Genomic DNA, 18,410 nt, shown 5'->3' on the forward strand with positions numbered 1-18,410 from the left:
GCCAGAGCATAACTCTGGGAGCTAACTCTCTCCATAGATTTAGCAACAGGTTACCTCTGCTCTGCCCCAAGTAGTTACTTAGGGAGCCTAAGGGTTGGGGTGTGCAAATTGCTGACCTGCAGAGGGAAAGGGCAGGGCTTGCCGAGACCAGAGTGAGCTGCTCGTGTTGCCGGCAGCCAGTGGCTTTGGGTGAGTTTCCCCTGGTGGGCATGGATAAGGCTCCTTCACACTGTAAGAGGTGGTAGCAATTCACCCTGTACCCCTTGGTGACCCCAAAGGGACACAGATACCCAGTCAGTTTGTCTATTTTGCAGAGACTTCTTGGTGCTTCAGTATAAATGCTGACCTTGTACATGGCACTGCTACTAGCAGTCCATCCTGCATTAGGTTTCCTTTCATTGACTAAATGACTTTTTTAGGGTGGCAAGTAACAAATTCTGACATTTAGGGTTTGGGGTTTGTTTTTTTTGCAGTTTTATTGCACACTGGTCTTACATCACAAAATACAGTTTCTTTTGGCCTAAAATTATTGCTGACAGACTACTTTGCTGTGTTTCACTTAATAACGCACGTATATTTACACCGAATGTTGCTGTATCTAACTTAAGCTTTCATGATCGGAAAGGTATTGCAGTAATGGAAACAACTGTGCCTGTATGCCGTGACACTGTCACACAGATGTACAATGACATGATTAACCAATCTAAAATGCAGTGTGACATTCTATTTGCTGTAAGCCACCTTGTCTTCCACTGACTGGCTCTGTGTGTCTTCAGAATTAAACACTACACCTGGTTCTTCACTGGGACTGCTTTCCATCGATTGCTCTCCATTAGCTGTCCTGCCTGAAACCACAATATAAATAGGATTAAAATAAATGCAATATTTTTTCATTGATGCAGCATTTGAACACAGCAGGCTAAGAGCAATATGCTTCATCGATGACATTTTAATAACAACATTTTTATGCAGATGTAAACCTCTCCGTCAGCTCATTTGCATTTAGCAGCCCACACACAGACTGCATTGCAGAAATTACAGATTGCTTAATGATAAAATTAATTATCAAGGTGTTAACATGCTTTAAGTAACAGTCACTGGAATGTAAACCTTAATTTGCATTAATTCTGTGGTGCAGTCTTGACCCTCCTGTGTCAGAAGTGGAGGTTGCCTCAAGAAGATTATAAAAAGTTGTTTTTGCTCCCCCCCCCCAAGTGTAGCTTAGCCGGCATGTGCTCACATGCTTGACGCTCTGGTGCACTGACACCACATGCTTGCCTCATACTAATGGAACCTGTTGTTCAAATGATTTGTCAAACAAAACGGTGAAAATAGAAGTAGTACAACATGTTTGACTCTAACTCCGGAAATTCTCCCAGTCAGTCTTGAACCATGTTTGAACTGCTCACAACACTAGGGGTGGTTCATTACATCTCTGCTATGGCTCCAAACTGTCTCTCAAAGCTTTAGGTGAACATTTTTGCTGTGGTCTTAGAGCCCCCAAATCTACCAGTTGTGCAGGAGGGAGAGGTTTCCTGTGCAGGATCGCAGCGTTATTCAGTGGAATTGACCCTGTCATGCAGATGGAATTTGAAGCCCTTGCAACTATCTCTGGATACCCACAAACATTCCATGGCTGTTGTTTGCGGTTAATTTCAAGTCGGTAACATGGGCACTGGAAAAAGCCATATAGTACTTTCCATTACGCATGTCTCACTTCTGGTTTTGGTGAAGCCCGTGCAAACCCATGGGAACAATCACGAACTTGAACACAAAATTAATGTGTGGGCTCACTATGAAATTCAACCCAGAAAACTCAATTTGTTGAAACACAAACCATTTCAAATTCTGTGATCTGCCTGACCCCATTTGAATTGTTCCCTACGTACATAGTTTGCAAACCAGTTTCAAACCAAACTTGGAAGCGTTCATACAGCTTTGGTTACAAGTCATTTACAATGAAATAGACTCAGACTCTTCTCAATATCTTGCCAATGGCAATGCTAGTAATGAAATAATCCTTTGCACTATTTATAGAAAGAGTGTCAATAAATTATCTTCAAGTAAAGATAATAAGACACATTTATTCCCAGATATATGCTAACTACAAACAGTATGTTCCATTGCCCAGTGCTATGGTCTGGGTCACATAATGAAACACCTATTTCAAGGTGGAGAACTTTTTATATTGTTTCAGATTTATTTCATGGAAGTGAAATTACAGAGAGCAGCTCAGCTGTGTGTATACTCATCCATTTCTAATCCAGCCGTGAATAACTTTAAATACATGCAACTACAAAGCTTCAACTAATTCTATATGCTGGAGGCTTGATTCTAGAAGGCGCTGAGCACTGACTTCAATGGGAGATGGGAACACCTGACAGGTGCACTCAGCGTCTTGCAGGATCAAGCTCTAGATATTGCCCAAGAAACACTGATTACTGCTAATTTGACATTTCTAGGATACGCCATTTTGGGAGAGGAAGTAAAAGTAGCAAAGAAGCATGAAAAGTGTTCTACAAGCTAATTACACCCCACTTTTTGGTTTATGATCGCCTATGGCCAATGATTTGGCCAATTCACCTCCAGTTTGGCCAGAAAAATTGTGTTCTCTCCCTCTAGACCACACATGTGAAATTTGATGGGGAAAGGACTCTGGTTTGAAGATTTTGGAAGGAGCGAGGCAGGCAAAATTGGATTTATAATGGAAGCCTGGTTACAACCTTAATTACAGAGAGGTTACCCCTCACTAGTACCTTCCCCACCTATCTATGCACCCGCCCACATATATGACCCTCATCACTGTAGTATCTGAACATCTCCCATTAGTTAAAAGATGGTGATGTTCCATACCTGGACATCACTAGCTTTCACGTTTCACTTTCACAACGCACCCAGTAATGGTTGCACACAGGGCTCTGCTATGTTTTCCCTGATCAACGTGGACAAGGATTTTTTTTCTTGTAACTATTATAATAAACCTTTATTGTAGACCATATGATGGGAGATGGGGGACAGCATGCTTAATGCAGTTGTTGTTGACATGGTTTCAACTTTAGTCCCTGTTCCGCAGTCTCAAGAGAAGTTTTAAAAATCAGTTTTAAGAAAGAAACTATCCCTTACCACACCGATCAGCACAACCACGTTAGCAGAGGCAATCTGTGAAAACTATTTGCTAGCACAAAGGGAATTATGGTGTAGATAGGGCCATAGCATGGACAGGACTTTAAACAGAGGCTTCAAGCCCTATTAAGTGACAAAATATTATCTACTTACCAGTAGAAGCTTTGAGTGTTTTGATATAATCAGACCAGAAAGAACATTCTGCTCTTTTCAGTCCTTTACGATTTGGCAAGGAAACAGTGAACTCCTTATAGTTATCACCATTAGCATGTGACAGGAACATGGGCCACGGGGACACAGCTCCAGTTAATTTTCTTGAGAAGTTATGAGGATAGTTCGGATTTCTGAATGAAGAAATAGAAAAGATTATTAGAAAACAATGGCATAAACATCACCAGTTTATAATCTGCACAGTGTATGATAGGGATTGGCTGGCTCAAGGGACTGGAGCTTTTCACCTCTGGGTCACTGGGTCAAATTCAAGCCTGGTTAGCAAAAATGTTAGGCATGATCATCTGATAGCATTTGGTGATCTATGATCAATTCGTACTGGACAAAACATTCATCACACAAACACCATCATGGCTAGCATGTTCACTGGCCACCTCAGCAGGCTTCAGACTCAAGACCATCCTCTGAAACTCTCAAAAGGGGCACAGAAAGTTGCAGTTTCCAAGTGAAGACCCCACACAAGCATCTCACTAATATTTCTCACACAGAGAAATGGGCCCACCTGACTTATGCAGAGGAATATTCACAGAGCGGTGTGACAAAGCTTGCACCGCTACTTCCTGTGCTTCTGAAAGAGGACTCCAGGCCAAAATGACCCTTGTGGTCCCCTCTAACCCTATGGTTCTATAGTCAGACGTGGCTGCCTAAAGTTAAACTCCTAAAACTGGATTTAGTCACCGGTCGCTCCCATTTATTTCAATGGAATTTGTGCATGCTCAGCACAGCTAAAAGTTAGGCTATTTTTATGTAGGTGACTGACTATTTTATGCATCCAGGTTTGGCCACAGCCTTCTAACACTACTGGCCGAAGCCTTACACAGCTATATAGATCCTATTCCTGTGACTGGAGACTATTTGAATAAGGGCAGAATTGGACCCTAAATTTGCTTTTTAATATATACCCCCACCCCACAAGATAGTAGATAATACTTTAAGGTCACTCACTTACCCAGATTTTATGAAGTTGCCTATATACTGCATTATTTTTAAGGAAAGGCTCTTTTCTTCCAGAGTAAATTGTTCTTCATACTGTGGGTGGAACGGCAGCCCAAAGGCGTACTGAACATCAGGCAAGAGCTCCAGGCCTGAACTGAAAAATACACATACAAAAAAAGTAATAAATAAATAAATTAATGGAGATATCCCATCTCCTAGAACTGGAAGGAACCTTGAAAGGTCATCAAGTCCAGCCCCGTGCCTTCACTAGCAGGACCAAGTACTGATTTTGCCCCAGATCCCTAAGTGGTCCCCTCAAGGATTGAGCTCACAACCCTGGGTTTAGCAGGCCAATGCTCAAACCACTGAGCTATCCCTCCCCCCATCCGTTTACTTTGGGGGGCGGGCAGCATAAAAAAAAAATTAAACATCATATTAAATTTTTCAATCATTACAAAAAATTAAGTGTTCAACTCTTCTGAAAACAGACCATAAATCAATACAAACGAGGAAGTGGAAGCAAAGAGAATTTACAACAGATTCATTCAGGAGTCTGGAGGAAGGTGCTACAAGAGGAAGTGGTGGAAAAAAGGAAGACCCAAATTTGCTGAATTAAGGCTGCAGATAAGAGATGGAGGAAGGAACAAAAAACAAAACAAAAAGAAAGCACTTGGCTGTTGCTTAAATGTTCAATAAGATTGGACCTGCTGCGTCACCAGGCCTCTTCCAAAACAAAGCTCAAAGAGGAGAAGCCAAAAGGAAGGGTGACATGGACTGTGGCATTAATGATGGAAGAATAAATCTCCGTTTATTTCAGAGACTTGGGATGAAATCCTGGCCCTACTGAAGTCAATGGGAGTTTTGCTTTTGATTTCAGTAAAGCCAGGATTCCACCCGTTGGGTCTTTGGATTCCAATCCAGTTTCTCTGTAGGGAACCTGGGGTGTAAATCTACCTTGCACTAGCCTGCCTGCCGCACAGTAACTAGACCCCGATGCCGTGCACTAAACGGTTCCCTAGTGCATTTTGATCTATTTCCTTTCAAAGTGGGGTCAAAGTGCACTACTAGGGAACTGTTAGTGCATGAAAGCAGGGTGCACATGCCCAGTTAGCATGCAGCAGGCTAGTGTGAGGTAGCTTTGCATCCCAGCTTGCTGGGCGCTGTTTGTGTAGACAAGCCTGGAGATGTTTATGCAAATTTCTTTTAAACATAGTTTTATTCTAGTTTCTTTGGTTGGGGTGAGGGGAGTGGAGTTGGTCCCTGCAGCCAAGTTCTCCTTAAATTCTGAATGGTAGCCTAGCAAACATGCTGTAGATACCACTGTCGGTCAGATTAGGCATCTGCAACTCTCTTTTACGGCAGTGGAATGATTCCTGCATGCAACATGGAGTGTTCCAGCAGCGACAGAACTCTGGGCGGGCAGGATGATGCCAGACTTCCAGGACCTAATAGTTTGGGATATGTACTAGTATATCAGGAGACCAACCAAAATAGGTTGCTCAGCAGAAGTAATCTTCTAGTAAAGCGGTAACAGAACTGTGGGTCACAAATCAGATATGTCCTTTTCCGTACCCCTTACTCTGTCTTGGTCAAATATTGATAACATCAAGGCAGTCCGCAGCAATGGACTTTGGAGCAAGTCTGGGATGAATAAAACCTAGAGCCACTCAGCAAGATTCTATCTGTGAGTGGCTGCACACGGTTGCTATCAAAAGCAGTAGCTGGGGACACAACTAAAACTACTTTATTTATGGACATAAAGTGCTGCAGCATTGATAAGTCCCAGATGCTGCCTCCCCTGGAACAAGGCTTGCATTTCAAACCACCCTAGGCAGGCGGACTGAATGGAAGATAACTCTTTTATATGTCAGGGTCAGAGGGAAGGTGGTGCTACTCTGTCTCCAAATTCTGTATTTCAAAAAACATCCACCCATCCTACTAAATGAAACACATCTTTGCTCTTATTTTCCTTAGTCCGATCATAAAACCTCAATAATACTTAGCATCTGGAAACGGAATTATTTACAGATTTTTCACTAAAAAAGTAGGTCCGACACTAGATTAAAGCATATTTTTCTTCTCCAAATGTTTATAAAGGATTAAGCACGATTAGAGTTTAATAATTCTGCTTTAAGAATAACTTGCTTGGCCTTCTACATTTATAGCAATGTTTGGCATCAGTGCTGTGGCCAAAGTAGTAGGTACTTAAAGGAGCCATTGTGTTTAAGAAAAAGAGTCTGTTTGGAATATAATGGCTTCTATCAAATCAGTGATGAGGTAGTTAAAGGGCAAATTCATCCATTTAATGGAGTTACTCCAGGGTTGAAATTGTCTCTCCACAGAAAACAGGTGGGTTGTTAGCGGAGGCCTCTCGCACAATGAGATCACGTTCTCTGCACTAGTAGTTATAGATATGGAGTTAGAGCTCAGTTTAAGAGTTTGCTAAACATACTTCTATGAACATAACTACCGGCAAGTAGGATTTTGTTTATTGTTCTTGTATGATAGTACTGCTCTTTGGCCAGTGGATGTCAGTAGTAAGAGGTCAGGGAAGAAAAGACAACGTTGAAGGGGAGGGAGGGAGGGAGTGTGAGTGTGCGCCCCAGATGACCAGGCAGCAAATATCTGGGGAGCTTTTCTCTCCCATGGGTAAAAATCTTCCCAAAGGGTTTGTATTGCCACTCATCACCACTGTATCTGAGTGCAAAGCACTAGAGATTGTGAATGACCTGGGGTCCAGCAGGAGCTCTGAACGGACAGGAGACCAGAAGCTAAGGGAAGCACCCACTGACTCCCTTTGCAGTACAAGGGAAGTGGGAAGCTGAGGGTTCAGAGCTGAGCGACTGTCTATGGTTTCCCTGTAAGGAATTCATTAGTTCTTCCAGGGAGTATTTCTTTGCTGTCACTTCCCTTGCAAAACTCCCCCTTTTCCAGAGGGCTCCCCACATTAGCTCTTAACTGGCCTGCTTCCATCCTGATTCTAAGTGGGGAGGTTCAGAGCCCAGTGGAGGGTGATTTGGCGGGTGTCTTTAGGAAGGACAAACTGTAAAAAGCAACAGCAAATGGGACTTTTAAATAATATGTTTTTAGGTGCAGACATTCAAATTAAAATATATCCCCCTCCAACTATTGTTCAGAAAACAGCACCATCTAAAGAAACCTCTTTTAAAGCAATAAATCAGTTATATTAATAAACCTCTGATGAAGAGAGTTAATTGTAATGATATATGTAATGAGTGAAATCCTGGCTCTATTGAAGTCATGGAAGCTTTGCCAATGGGTTCAACGGGGCCAGGATTTCACCCAATAATATTACTATGTATAGCACTTTTCAGTCAAGGATCTCAAAGCATTTTCCAAACATTAATCAACTCGGCATGATACCTCTCTTATGAGATAGGGTATCTGCTTTACAGATTGCTAAACTGAGCCACAGAGAAGCTAAGGACTGTATTGTACTATCTGTATTGAACTGTGCCTTGCTCAGTGCTTGATTTCAATGGGAGAACTCCCAGAGTAGGGCACTACTCAATATACGTAAAGTCAGGTGGTACAATCTGGCGCTAAGAGACTTCCCCAAGGTCAACCAGTAATTCAGTGGCAGAGTCAGGTGTATAATTCAGAAGTAGAACTGGTTGCGGATTTTTCAATGAAATATAATTTCCCTCTGAAAATGCCCATTGACTCCAAATGTATTGGCTTTAGCAAAACTGTCCTTGAATCCAGAATGGAATTTCTGAAGAGAGAGAGAGAGCGAGTAAGCCCCAGAATAGCCTTGGGCAGGGACTTGAAGCTAGATCTCTCACATCACAGGTGAGTGTAATCACTGCATTAGTGCGTATTCAGGGATGGGGGTCTCAGTCTCTTGCAAATGCTGAAAAGTCTAGTTTTCATTCTCATGTGTGAAACAAAAACAAATGTCAAAACTTCAGAATTATTCATGAAGTAGAGTTCTTGTTTTCTGTCCAGCCCTACTCAGGGCACACAATTAGAACAGGAGAGTGTGATGCGACAGACCACAATAGTTTCTTTTAGCAGGATCTTAGCTACACATAGAACTGTTGTTGCCCATTCAAATTCTGACTCATTCTGTATTATTTCCCCTTAGCAGATATGCAGATAATTCCGAACTTTATCCATGTCCTGTATCTAGTTCATTATTTCACCCTAGAAAATCATTTTTGGATTGTACAGTGGTTTGAATTTTAGATGAATGATGGACTCTGAAATGGAACCCTTCTCTTTTGTTCCTCTCCATCAAATGTTCCTTAACCCCATTATCTAACAATTTGAGCTAATCTTACAGCATTCCAAGTCACATATTCTTCTACTTTTCAGTTGGTTTTATGAAATTTTTTTGGTTTCTTTAAAAAAAACTCCATCAGACAAAGATATAATCCAACCTAAATCAATGTTGCAATTCAAAGGCAATAAATTGTAAACTATTTTGCAATCATTCTAAAGTTGAAAATAACAAGGATAACCATAATTCTTTAGTGAGAACTACTGACAAAGCAGGACAATAACTTAGTTGAACTAAACCTAGGTCATTAGCAAACTCACCAAAGGGATGTTTATTTGCAAAATGTCTTTTTGACTGCATTGAACAATGATGATTAATATTGTCCTCCTTGAAAGGCAGAGATAACTATTAACAGAATAGATTTAGACTAGGCTAAGCTATATGACTTATAACAGGAAAGACATGTCTAGCCATATGTTTCCATTCCGTTTTGTGTTGTTAAATTCTTATTGATAACTACACAATGGGAACAAATACATGGGGATTTAAACTGGGGGCAAGGTTGGGGAGTGCCGTAGCTCAGATAACATGTGGATGGAATTTAGTTGATATCCTCTCCCCAAAATTCATTCCATCTTAATCCGTGTGAAGAGCTCTACCCAGGTTTCCTGATATGGCATTAAGTAACGTATAGGCAATAAAAGTCCTCTGCTTCCCAAGCTATATTGTTTTGAACCTTGCTCTTTTGGGTAGTGAGTGTGGTAGGACCTGGATGGGGGAAATGCAAAGCAATGAGAGAGTCTGACGAGATGTTTGAGGCAAACATGGAACAGCAGCTGATTTGGAGAAGCTTAGACTTGGTATGATCTTCAACCCTGCCTTGGTTTTGGCTGCAGACATTGAGCAAAATCCTGCAATGCCGTGTGGTATCAAGCCAGACCTATGCACATCCCAGTGGGCAGTGCCACCATGACGACTACTAAAAGAGGTGACAGATGGTTAGGGCTGGCCTCTCTTGGAAAATTAGATAACCCAGCTATGTCACTCAAGGGTGGGAAAAATTCACACCCGAGCCACGTAGTTAAGCCAACCTAACCCTCAGTGTAGACAGCACTAGGTCGAGGAAAGAATTCTTTCATTGACCTAGGTACCACCTCCTGGGGAGATGGATTAACCCCGCTGATCACTGTGGGGAGTATCTACCATGAAGCCCTACAGCAGTGCCGCTGCAGCAATATTGCTGGGCCACTGTAGCATTCTAAGTGTAGATAGAGCATTAGCCTCAGCGGATTTAACTGCCAGCCTGGGGATCTCAGCGTCAAGCAAGGTGCTTTTCTCCTCTTGTATCATCACCAGTAACAAACGTTCTGCAGGCCAAATTATTCCCTCCGTGACCTGTGCAGACTCGCTGCCGTCAGCTGATTTGCATAGGTGCAACTGGGCCTCTAACTGGAATGCAGTAAACAACCCTGTTGATGCACAAGCAAAAATAGAACCCTGCACAATTTCTTGGCTGTGATGGAGCTAACAGGAGTAAAGCAATGTACTAAGACTTATACTAGTCATTAGATGTAGATCGGCAGTAGATCTGGGGAGTAAAAAAGTATCATTTTTACATAGTCCTTTGTAATAGAAGAATGGAATTTTAAGTGACTTCACCCCAGGCTACAGAGGGAGTCAGTGTCAGAGCTGAGACCAGAATTCAGAGTTCCTGGTTTCCAGCTTCATGCTCAAGGCACTAGGTTCTGATTGCCACTTAGTAGTAGCCATAGCAAGCCTATGTGATTAGAAAAAAATCACAGGTTATTTATGGTTAGAAGGTAACACTTTCAGACTGATTTGACAGAACAACATGAGTGAGATCCAGGCCTCCATGAGATCAACAACAAAACTCCGAGTGACTTTAATGGAGCCAGATGTATAGCTTAAGAATATGATTCCAAATTTCATTTGTACATAATGGATCACACATTTGCACAATCCTTTGGCCCCTTTGAAAATCAGATCAAATGGTACAAATCTAGAATTAGTTTCTCAAGAAGTATCGGAAATGATAAATTCACTTTGTACAGACTTCTAAATTCCCTTTGAATGAATACTGATAGATTTACAGAGAAAGAATCAGTGTCTGGTGATGACCCTGGCAGCACCAATCTAAACCAATCTTATAGAAAAGGAGCAATCTTCCAGCAATTTAAGCATTTTGCTTGTATTTCTATGTTCATCCTTATGACTAACAAAAAAATAAAACCAAACCACCTAGTGAAGAAGATACTATTTGGCTGCAGACAAAGAAGAAAAGAAATAACTAGACATTTATAGCAGCATAATGGGCCAAATTACTCCCAGGTGCGACCTCATAGCCTCCAGGGATACATTTGGCTCCTTGCGTCTCCACATATTACATAATCCTTTCAGACAAGTGGCAGAATATATAAAAGAGAAAAACATTTATCTTGGTTTCTTTAAGGAAAATTGGAACGTATGGAAAAAACTTACAGGAATGACAATTCCTACTGGCATAAAACGGTCACCCTCGTACTAAACAGGCCCAACCGGATATATTTGAGTTGCAAGCATATCCTGACCTTTCTTGGGTATTTTCATATGATTCAATCACTGTATACTATTTACTCCTAATACATAAAGTTTTCAACTGTACATTAGGGATGTACAAGTTGAATCAAACAGATGTCAACTAATGGGAACAGTGGTCCAAGTCAAGAATGTGAATGTTTGTGTTATTAGATTTTAATGCCAGAAGGGGCCATTGTGATTATCTAGACCGGGGTGGGCAAACATTTTGGCCCGAGGGCCACATCTGGGTGGGGAAATTGCTTGCAGGGCCATGAATGTAGGGCTGGGGCAGGGGGTTGGGGTGCGTGAGGGAGTGCGGGGTGTGGGACGGGGTGCGGTGTGCAGGAAGGGGCTCAGGGCAAGGGGTTGGGGTGCAGGATGGGGTTGGGGTGCAAGCAGGGGGCTCAGGGCAGGGAGTTGGGGTGCAGGAGGGGTGCGGGGTGCAGCCCTGCACTGCCTGGGAAACGGCCAGCATCACGTCCCTGAACCTGCCCTGGCCCCGGCCCCGCACTGCTCCGGGAAGCGGCCAGCATCACATCCCTGTGGCCCCTGGGGGAGGGGGGGGCAGAGATCTCTGCGTGCTGCACTTGCCTGTGGGTTCCACACCCGAAGCTCCCATTGGCCGTGGTTCCGTAGGGACGTGGTGCCATCCGCTTCCCGGAGCGGCGCGGGGCCTGCGGCGCCATGGGGGTGGCAATCCCGTGGGCCAGATCCAAAGTCCTCAGGGGCCAGATCTGGCCTGCGGGCCATAGTTTGCCCACCCCTGATCTAGTCTGAACTGCTGCATAACATAGGCCATGGAATTTTATCCAGTAATTCCTGCATTAAACCCAGTAAAACGTGGTTCAGCTAGAGAATGTATTTAGAAAGACATCCATTCAGGTCAAGCATGCTCATGGCAACTGACACAGACTCTGAGCTCCAATAAAGGGCTGGGAAGGTGGATGCATTTTATGCAATCCAAAATGTGGATTCCAAATGCCAAACTGCACTTATGGAAACTGAATGCTTGAAAACTTGGCCCTTTGGTTGATGTATGTAGTTTCAAAGGATACTTTTGCATTTTTTGGTCCCCCAAGACTTTTAGCTTGTTGTTGCTGTGACACTAGATTGCTGCTGATGTCTTCCCTGTCCTTCAGTATGGCCCTATCAAATTCATGGCTGTGAAAAATGCACCGCAGACTGTGAAATCTGGTCTCCCCCATGAAATCTGGCTCTTGGGGGAGGGGTTAGGGACGTTGTGGGACTGCAACCCTTACTTCTGTGCTGGTGTTGCCTTCCGAGCTAGGCAGCTGGAGAGTGGCGGCTGCTGGCCGGGAGCCCAGCTCTGAAGGCAGTGCCATCGCCAGTAGCAGCACAGAAGTGAGGGTGGCATGGTGTGGTATTGCCACCCTTACTTCTGTGCCACTGTCAGCAGCAGCTTGCTGGAGCCAGAAGAGGTTCCCAGAGGTGGGACCATGGAGCCTGGCACACGGTAGGAGCCCAGCACACGTAGTAGCCCTCGGCCGGGGTGCCCTCAGCCCTGCCCCTCCCCGGCTCTAGGCCTAGCTCTCGTGGGGTTAAAGGTTGTTAAAGGGGCAAAAGGGGCCTTGGGCTGGCTGCATGTGTGTGTGTCGGGGGACCCCAGCGCTACCCTTACCACAGCACCATGTGTGGTTGCCCACCCATAAGGTTGGCTCTGCCCCCACAAAAGTGATAACTCCCCTGTACCATGCCACCCTCACTTCTGTGCTGCTGCTGGCAGCAGCGCTGCCTTCAGAGCTGGGCTCCCAGTCATCAGCCACAGAGCTTCCTGCAGCCGGGGGAGGTTCCCGGGGTGGGTCTGACCCAGCCCCAGGAGTGGCCCATGCAAGGAAAGAGGAAGTCCTGTCCCTCTCCAGCCCGGTTGGGATTAGCAGCTGGATCTGCTGAGTAATGAGGCCCCCAAATCTGAACACGACCACCCTAAAGGAAGAAATTTTAGAAAAAAGATTATATTTGGACCAGTAGGCTGGATATCAGAGAATCAGCAAAGGGACTTGAGGAGATGTGACATGATTAGATAAGTGGGAAAGGAAGATTATTTTAGTGGAAGTATATGGGATGGATAGAAGAGAAGTGAGGTTTGAGCAGAGTAGATTATAATAGTCCAAGGGGAAGAAAACCAAGTTTTAGCAGAAGCAGTGGAGAGAAAGTAGCAGATTTTAGAGGGATTCTAGAGGGAAAAGTGACAAGACCTTGGCAAGTGTAAATGTATACTCTGATTACTGATCCTGATTGGCTAAAAACTCCACACATCTTCCAGTGTTTGTTACCACGTCCCCCTGCCCACCATCTTAATTCACTTGTTTGTCTCATCTACCTGTTAGGCCTTGTCTTGTAGATATGTAAATTCTTAGAAGCAATTTCCTTGTACAGCGCCTAACACAATGGGACTCAACATGATAGGCTGCTGAGTGCACCTGAATAATAATAGTTAGGCTGAGGTTCTCTGGGCCTGTTATGCAGAAGGTCAGATTAGATCATCATAATGGTCCCCTCTGGGATCATTAATTATTTAATTAAGTAAATACATTTCTTGAAGTATAAATATAGAATGTCTGTTTTTATTCTGCCATATTCTTGGTAAGTTTTACAGCCAACATTTGTATTATCGTTATTCATCAGAAAACCAATATACTTCACAGCTGAGTAGATTCACATCCAAACTGAATCTGAATAAAGAACTCTTCCCATCCCTTTTATTTATGGGTATCCTATCGCCTGCTACTGAAATGCAGCCAACCCTGAGTACGTGGCAGCTGCTCAGCAGCACACAGCAACCCCACACAAGAGTACAGAAGTGAAGAATACAGCACTCCAACTAAAGTTACAGAAAGTAAGCAGAATGCAATTACTGATACAGGAATTTGGGCAGGACATCGAGGTTAACAACAATTACTCTTGCAAGAACTATTATGGAATTTGTACTGACTGTGCGATAGCTCCTCACTTAGGCTTTGTCTTCACTACCCGCCGATCCGGCGGGTAGCAATCGGTTTATCGGGGATCGACTTACCGCGTCTAGTGAAGACGCGGTAAAATCGATCCCTGATCGCTCTGCCGTCGACTCCGGAAATCCACCTCGGCAGGAGGCGGCAGCGGAGTCGGCGGCAGCGCGGCAGCGGTCGACTTTCCCGCGTCCTCACCGCTAGGTAAGCCGACCTAAAATACGCAACTTCAGCTACGGTATTCACGTAGCTGAAGTTGCGTATCTTAGGTCGGACCCCCGCTGCAGTGTAGACCTAGCCTGAGCGTAAATCAATGTAGCTCCACTGACTTTACTGGAATTACATCGATTAACAGCAGCTCATTATCTGGCCCTTTAAGTGAGAAGGACCTTGATTTTTATATATCATCTAAAAGACAGCACCTCCGGCTGCACAGTGGGACTGAAAACCATGTTGGGGCTTTGCTATAGTAATAATTCAATGAGAGCAGTGCCACTTAATGAATCATCAACAAGCCAGATCACATCTGGGGTTATATAGAAACAGCCTAAAGGGTTAAAGAATAGCTTCTTTGCCGTTATTGGTACTATTTACAAAACCAAACAAACAGAATCATTGCGGTCACAATGTACTTATCCTGTCTCCGTTTTCCTGTAACTAAAATTATATCCTGAATTTCTACACTCTAAAAACAACCAGTCCTGAGCAGCCACATTCTTGCTGCATTGTTTAGAACCAATGTTTACTCTAAGGCTTTACGTCTTCTGCAAAGGGTAAAAAAAATTACATGTGTTATATATTTTTGCTGCAGATCATTAATGCAGGAGCTGGCTATGTATTATGTTCCTTACTCAAATAGAAACTGAAGACTAAAGCAGACAGACACAGTGTCACGCCAAGCCGAGAGAATTTTACCATATGGATAGTGATATTAGTTCACCCACTGCAAGTTCCACTTTGTTACTTGAGAACCCCCAGTTAATGGTTTCCTGTAATTCTGCACATATATAATAAACAGAAGTGTCGACTGTTCTTTCCATCTAGATCCGTGTATTTGTATATGTATAAAACAATATAGCACACATTATGTGTGCATATATACATATCAACAACATTTTAATGCAAGACGAAGTTCTCTTTTTACCATCATCTCTATATTTTAATGCCTCTAGCCTTCTGCAGTTATTTATTAGTTAACTATAAAAAGTTTTGGGAGCCCAAATGACTTACAGTGGACCAGGTAGTACCTTTTATTGGACCAATAAAAGATATTATCTCACCTACCTTGTCTCTCTAATATCCTGGGACTGACACGGATACAACTGTTACAGTGGCTGACACACACAGAACTTGCAACATGTTAGACTGTGTGATATATGCACAAGGTATGTGTAAAGTATCAAGGCATATGTAGCAGGACACTTGAGTTTTGAGTCCATAGTAGAGTAGGAACTAGAAGACATGCAGGGATCATTGTATTGTGCAACAACCGGTTTGGGAACAGCCATCTGCACAGTATGACGATTACTGCTATCTATGAAACTTGGGTACTTATATGGTCCCCAGTACTGTCGTACCTGATCACATAATAATGTTTAATGTATTTATCCTTACAAGACCTCTGTGAGGTAGGGAAGTGCTATTGTCTATATTTTACAGATGGAGAACTGAACTGCGACACAGGGAGGCTAAGCGACTTTGCCCAACGTCACACACAAAGTCTATAGCAGAGCAGGGAATCAAACCTGCCTCTCTCAAGTCCCAGAGGAGCTCCTAACCACTGGGCCCTCCTTCCTCTCTTCCATGTGAAATTATTACATCTCGTACAAAACACTCTGCAAGTCAATAAAGTTGAGTCATATCATGCAGCTTCCCTGTCTCAAACATTTCCATATACTAGAGATAGGCTCAAGATGTAAAAACTAGACACAGGGGCAAATCTGAACTTCTCATGGCTTGAAGTAAAGCTGGGGAAATAGTGAAAAATATACCTGTATTCAGAGATTTATGGAAAAATTTCCAGTTACCTGGGAAATCTAGAGAGGTAGGTAAATTCTGAGAAACGGTGTTTATGAATAGTGTATTCAAATGAATATTCTAAAATGTGTTATCTAAATTACTCAGATTCAACTGGCTCTAGTTTGAGGGGGTCCGTTTGGACACATCTCTATCATACACAAGGATTTTGTATTTTACTGCCTTGAGATTACAGGGTTTTTCTCGTGTTATTGACTTGAAAGCACTTTGCGATGAGTCTATTCCATGCAAAGTCACACAAACCAATAGACTCATCAGCATGGTTTGCTTGGTGTGTAATGGAGCTGTCAGACAGTGTGCTGGAGCGATTTTCACCTGCCAGAAACGAAATGAAGAATTAGGAGAAGCTCAATTAGAAACAAACGACTTACATGGCCCAGGTAATATTTTTTATTGTTCCTCACCCACCTTGTCTCTCTAGTATCCTGGACTGACATGGATACAACTACACTGCATGTTACAGTGGCCCATACACACACAACTTGTTAGACTGTGTGATATACCCACAGATTTATGTGCAGTATGAGGCTGTGCACTGAATCAGACTGGGGTCCTATGGAAAAAATTGTGTGCGATGATGTATAAGTACAAGAGGATCAAATTAAGGTTGCACAGGCAACCTGAATTCTGGTATTTCCTAACTTTTAAGGGCTTGACTTTGCAACCTAAATAAAGCTCTTTTAACATCATTTTTGTTTGTTTTTTTAAATCAAAGCATTAGTAAAGATGTGCCTGGACCGTGAAGTTTAGCTCCAACCTGAACCTGACACACGGAAGATTCAGATTTAACATTCCATTTTGGGCCCAGTTCTCATTATGAGCGACTTAGCTCCAAGCTGCTCAGAGAGCCTGAGATTCTAACGGATGAGTTTCTGGCTCCCTGTCTTGTGTTTTCACCACTAGACTACACCTTTCTACCTCCCTAGTGTCAGGCACCAGCTTTTTTGTAAGTGGCTATGGGAAAGTGAACTAATAATCTTTGTTGCAACTAATTTTCTTCTATGATCAGTTCTGAACTGACCAAAAGGGAGGCACAAAGAATGTAATATGTTCAGCTGGAAAGCATGAAACAAGACTGAAAGAGCTGGCTTAGATGTTGGCTGGCTAATATATAAATATTTGAAGAATGTGTACTCAAGCCAGGGAAAGCTATATAAACTCTTACTGATATGGGGAGTTTGAGAACTAGTTAATCTTGCAAATACAAACAAGATCTCTAATGGGACAAGACGAGGGTGAAAGTTTGCTGAATCCTCCTCGATTTCTGTGGTTCTAAAACACTTCCTATGGGATCCATAAGCACTATCACATCTACCCCGCAATTAGCCGCTAGAATAGCCAATAAGTGGGCTACCTCCGTTCTCCTGCAAGATGAAACTTGCTGGCTAAATTGAGAACACACCTTTCCTTTTTATCCTGCTGGGTTTTGGCGGAGTCAGGGCCGGCGCAACCCATTAGGCGACCTAGGCGGTTGCCTAGGGTGCTACAATTTGGGGGGCGGCGACCGCGGCGGTATTTCGGCGGCGGGACCTTCCGCCGCCTAGGGCGGCAGAAAAGCTGGCGGCGCTCCTGGGCGGAGTGCATCTCTGTTCCATTTGGAGTCTCGTAAAAGTCACTTATCTAAGTACATTGGTAACCAGACAGAATTGTGTGACTGTTCCTGCAAGAGTTCCCGATGAAATGACGGCTCCCCAGGGAGTCAACTCTTCTCTGCTTTAAATAAAGTGACTATATCTGCTATAGCACCACAGTGGCCATCTTCTGTAGCCCAGATCTCAGTTGGTTTTAAAACGCTCTCTGCCATGCAATCGGAAACAAATTTATTCACAGCTTGTAGCCCAACTTCAGCTAAAACGCCCTCCTGACTCACCAAAACAAAACCTCTACCCATTCAGCCATCCCATCTCTTCAGGGAGACACTGGGAAAAGAGAGCTCTAGCCACAACGCTAGACATTAATTAAAAGACACTATTGGACCAGGTGAATGGAGGACATGGAGAGAGAAAATTGCTGTAGAAACACTATGGCCCCAATTCAAGAATGCACTATAAGCATGTGCTTAAGGGTAAGTATCTGCTTAAGTGCTTTGCTCAGTCAAGGTCTTTATTAGCAATGATGCGAGATGTTGCCTTTACTGACTCTCTGACACTTCTGGCCTGGGAAGGAAGGAACCAGATGCTTCTCATGGCAGTGAAAAGCCCCAACCACTAGCTGGAAACTAAGCTGCCCAGCCTTGACTTCTCTGGAGGGACACGTTTAAACGAGTTTGAAAATCTCCAGATAAAACAAGTAAA

General features: G+C 43.3%; 1 protein-coding gene across 1 annotated transcript in view; it reads right to left on the reverse strand.

Annotated features, from left to right (window-relative positions):
• Positions 1-723: 723 nt before the first annotated feature.
• TG (thyroglobulin) overlaps positions 724-18,410 on the reverse strand; it is a 203,498-nt gene continuing 185,811 nt past the window's right edge. Inside the window, exons 46-48 of the mRNA XM_065397852.1 lie at positions 4,304-4,444; positions 3,277-3,467; positions 724-845 (exon numbers count right to left, since the gene is read on the reverse strand). Of these exons, the coding sequence (XP_065253924.1) occupies positions 724-845; positions 3,277-3,467; positions 4,304-4,444 (454 nt within the window). The remainder of the gene's footprint in view (positions 846-3,276; positions 3,468-4,303; positions 4,445-18,410) is intronic.

The sequence above is a fragment of the Emys orbicularis genome, chromosome 2, assembly GCF_028017835.1.
Source record: "Emys orbicularis isolate rEmyOrb1 chromosome 2, rEmyOrb1.hap1, whole genome shotgun sequence".
Taxonomy (NCBI): domain Eukaryota; kingdom Metazoa; phylum Chordata; order Testudines; family Emydidae; genus Emys; species Emys orbicularis.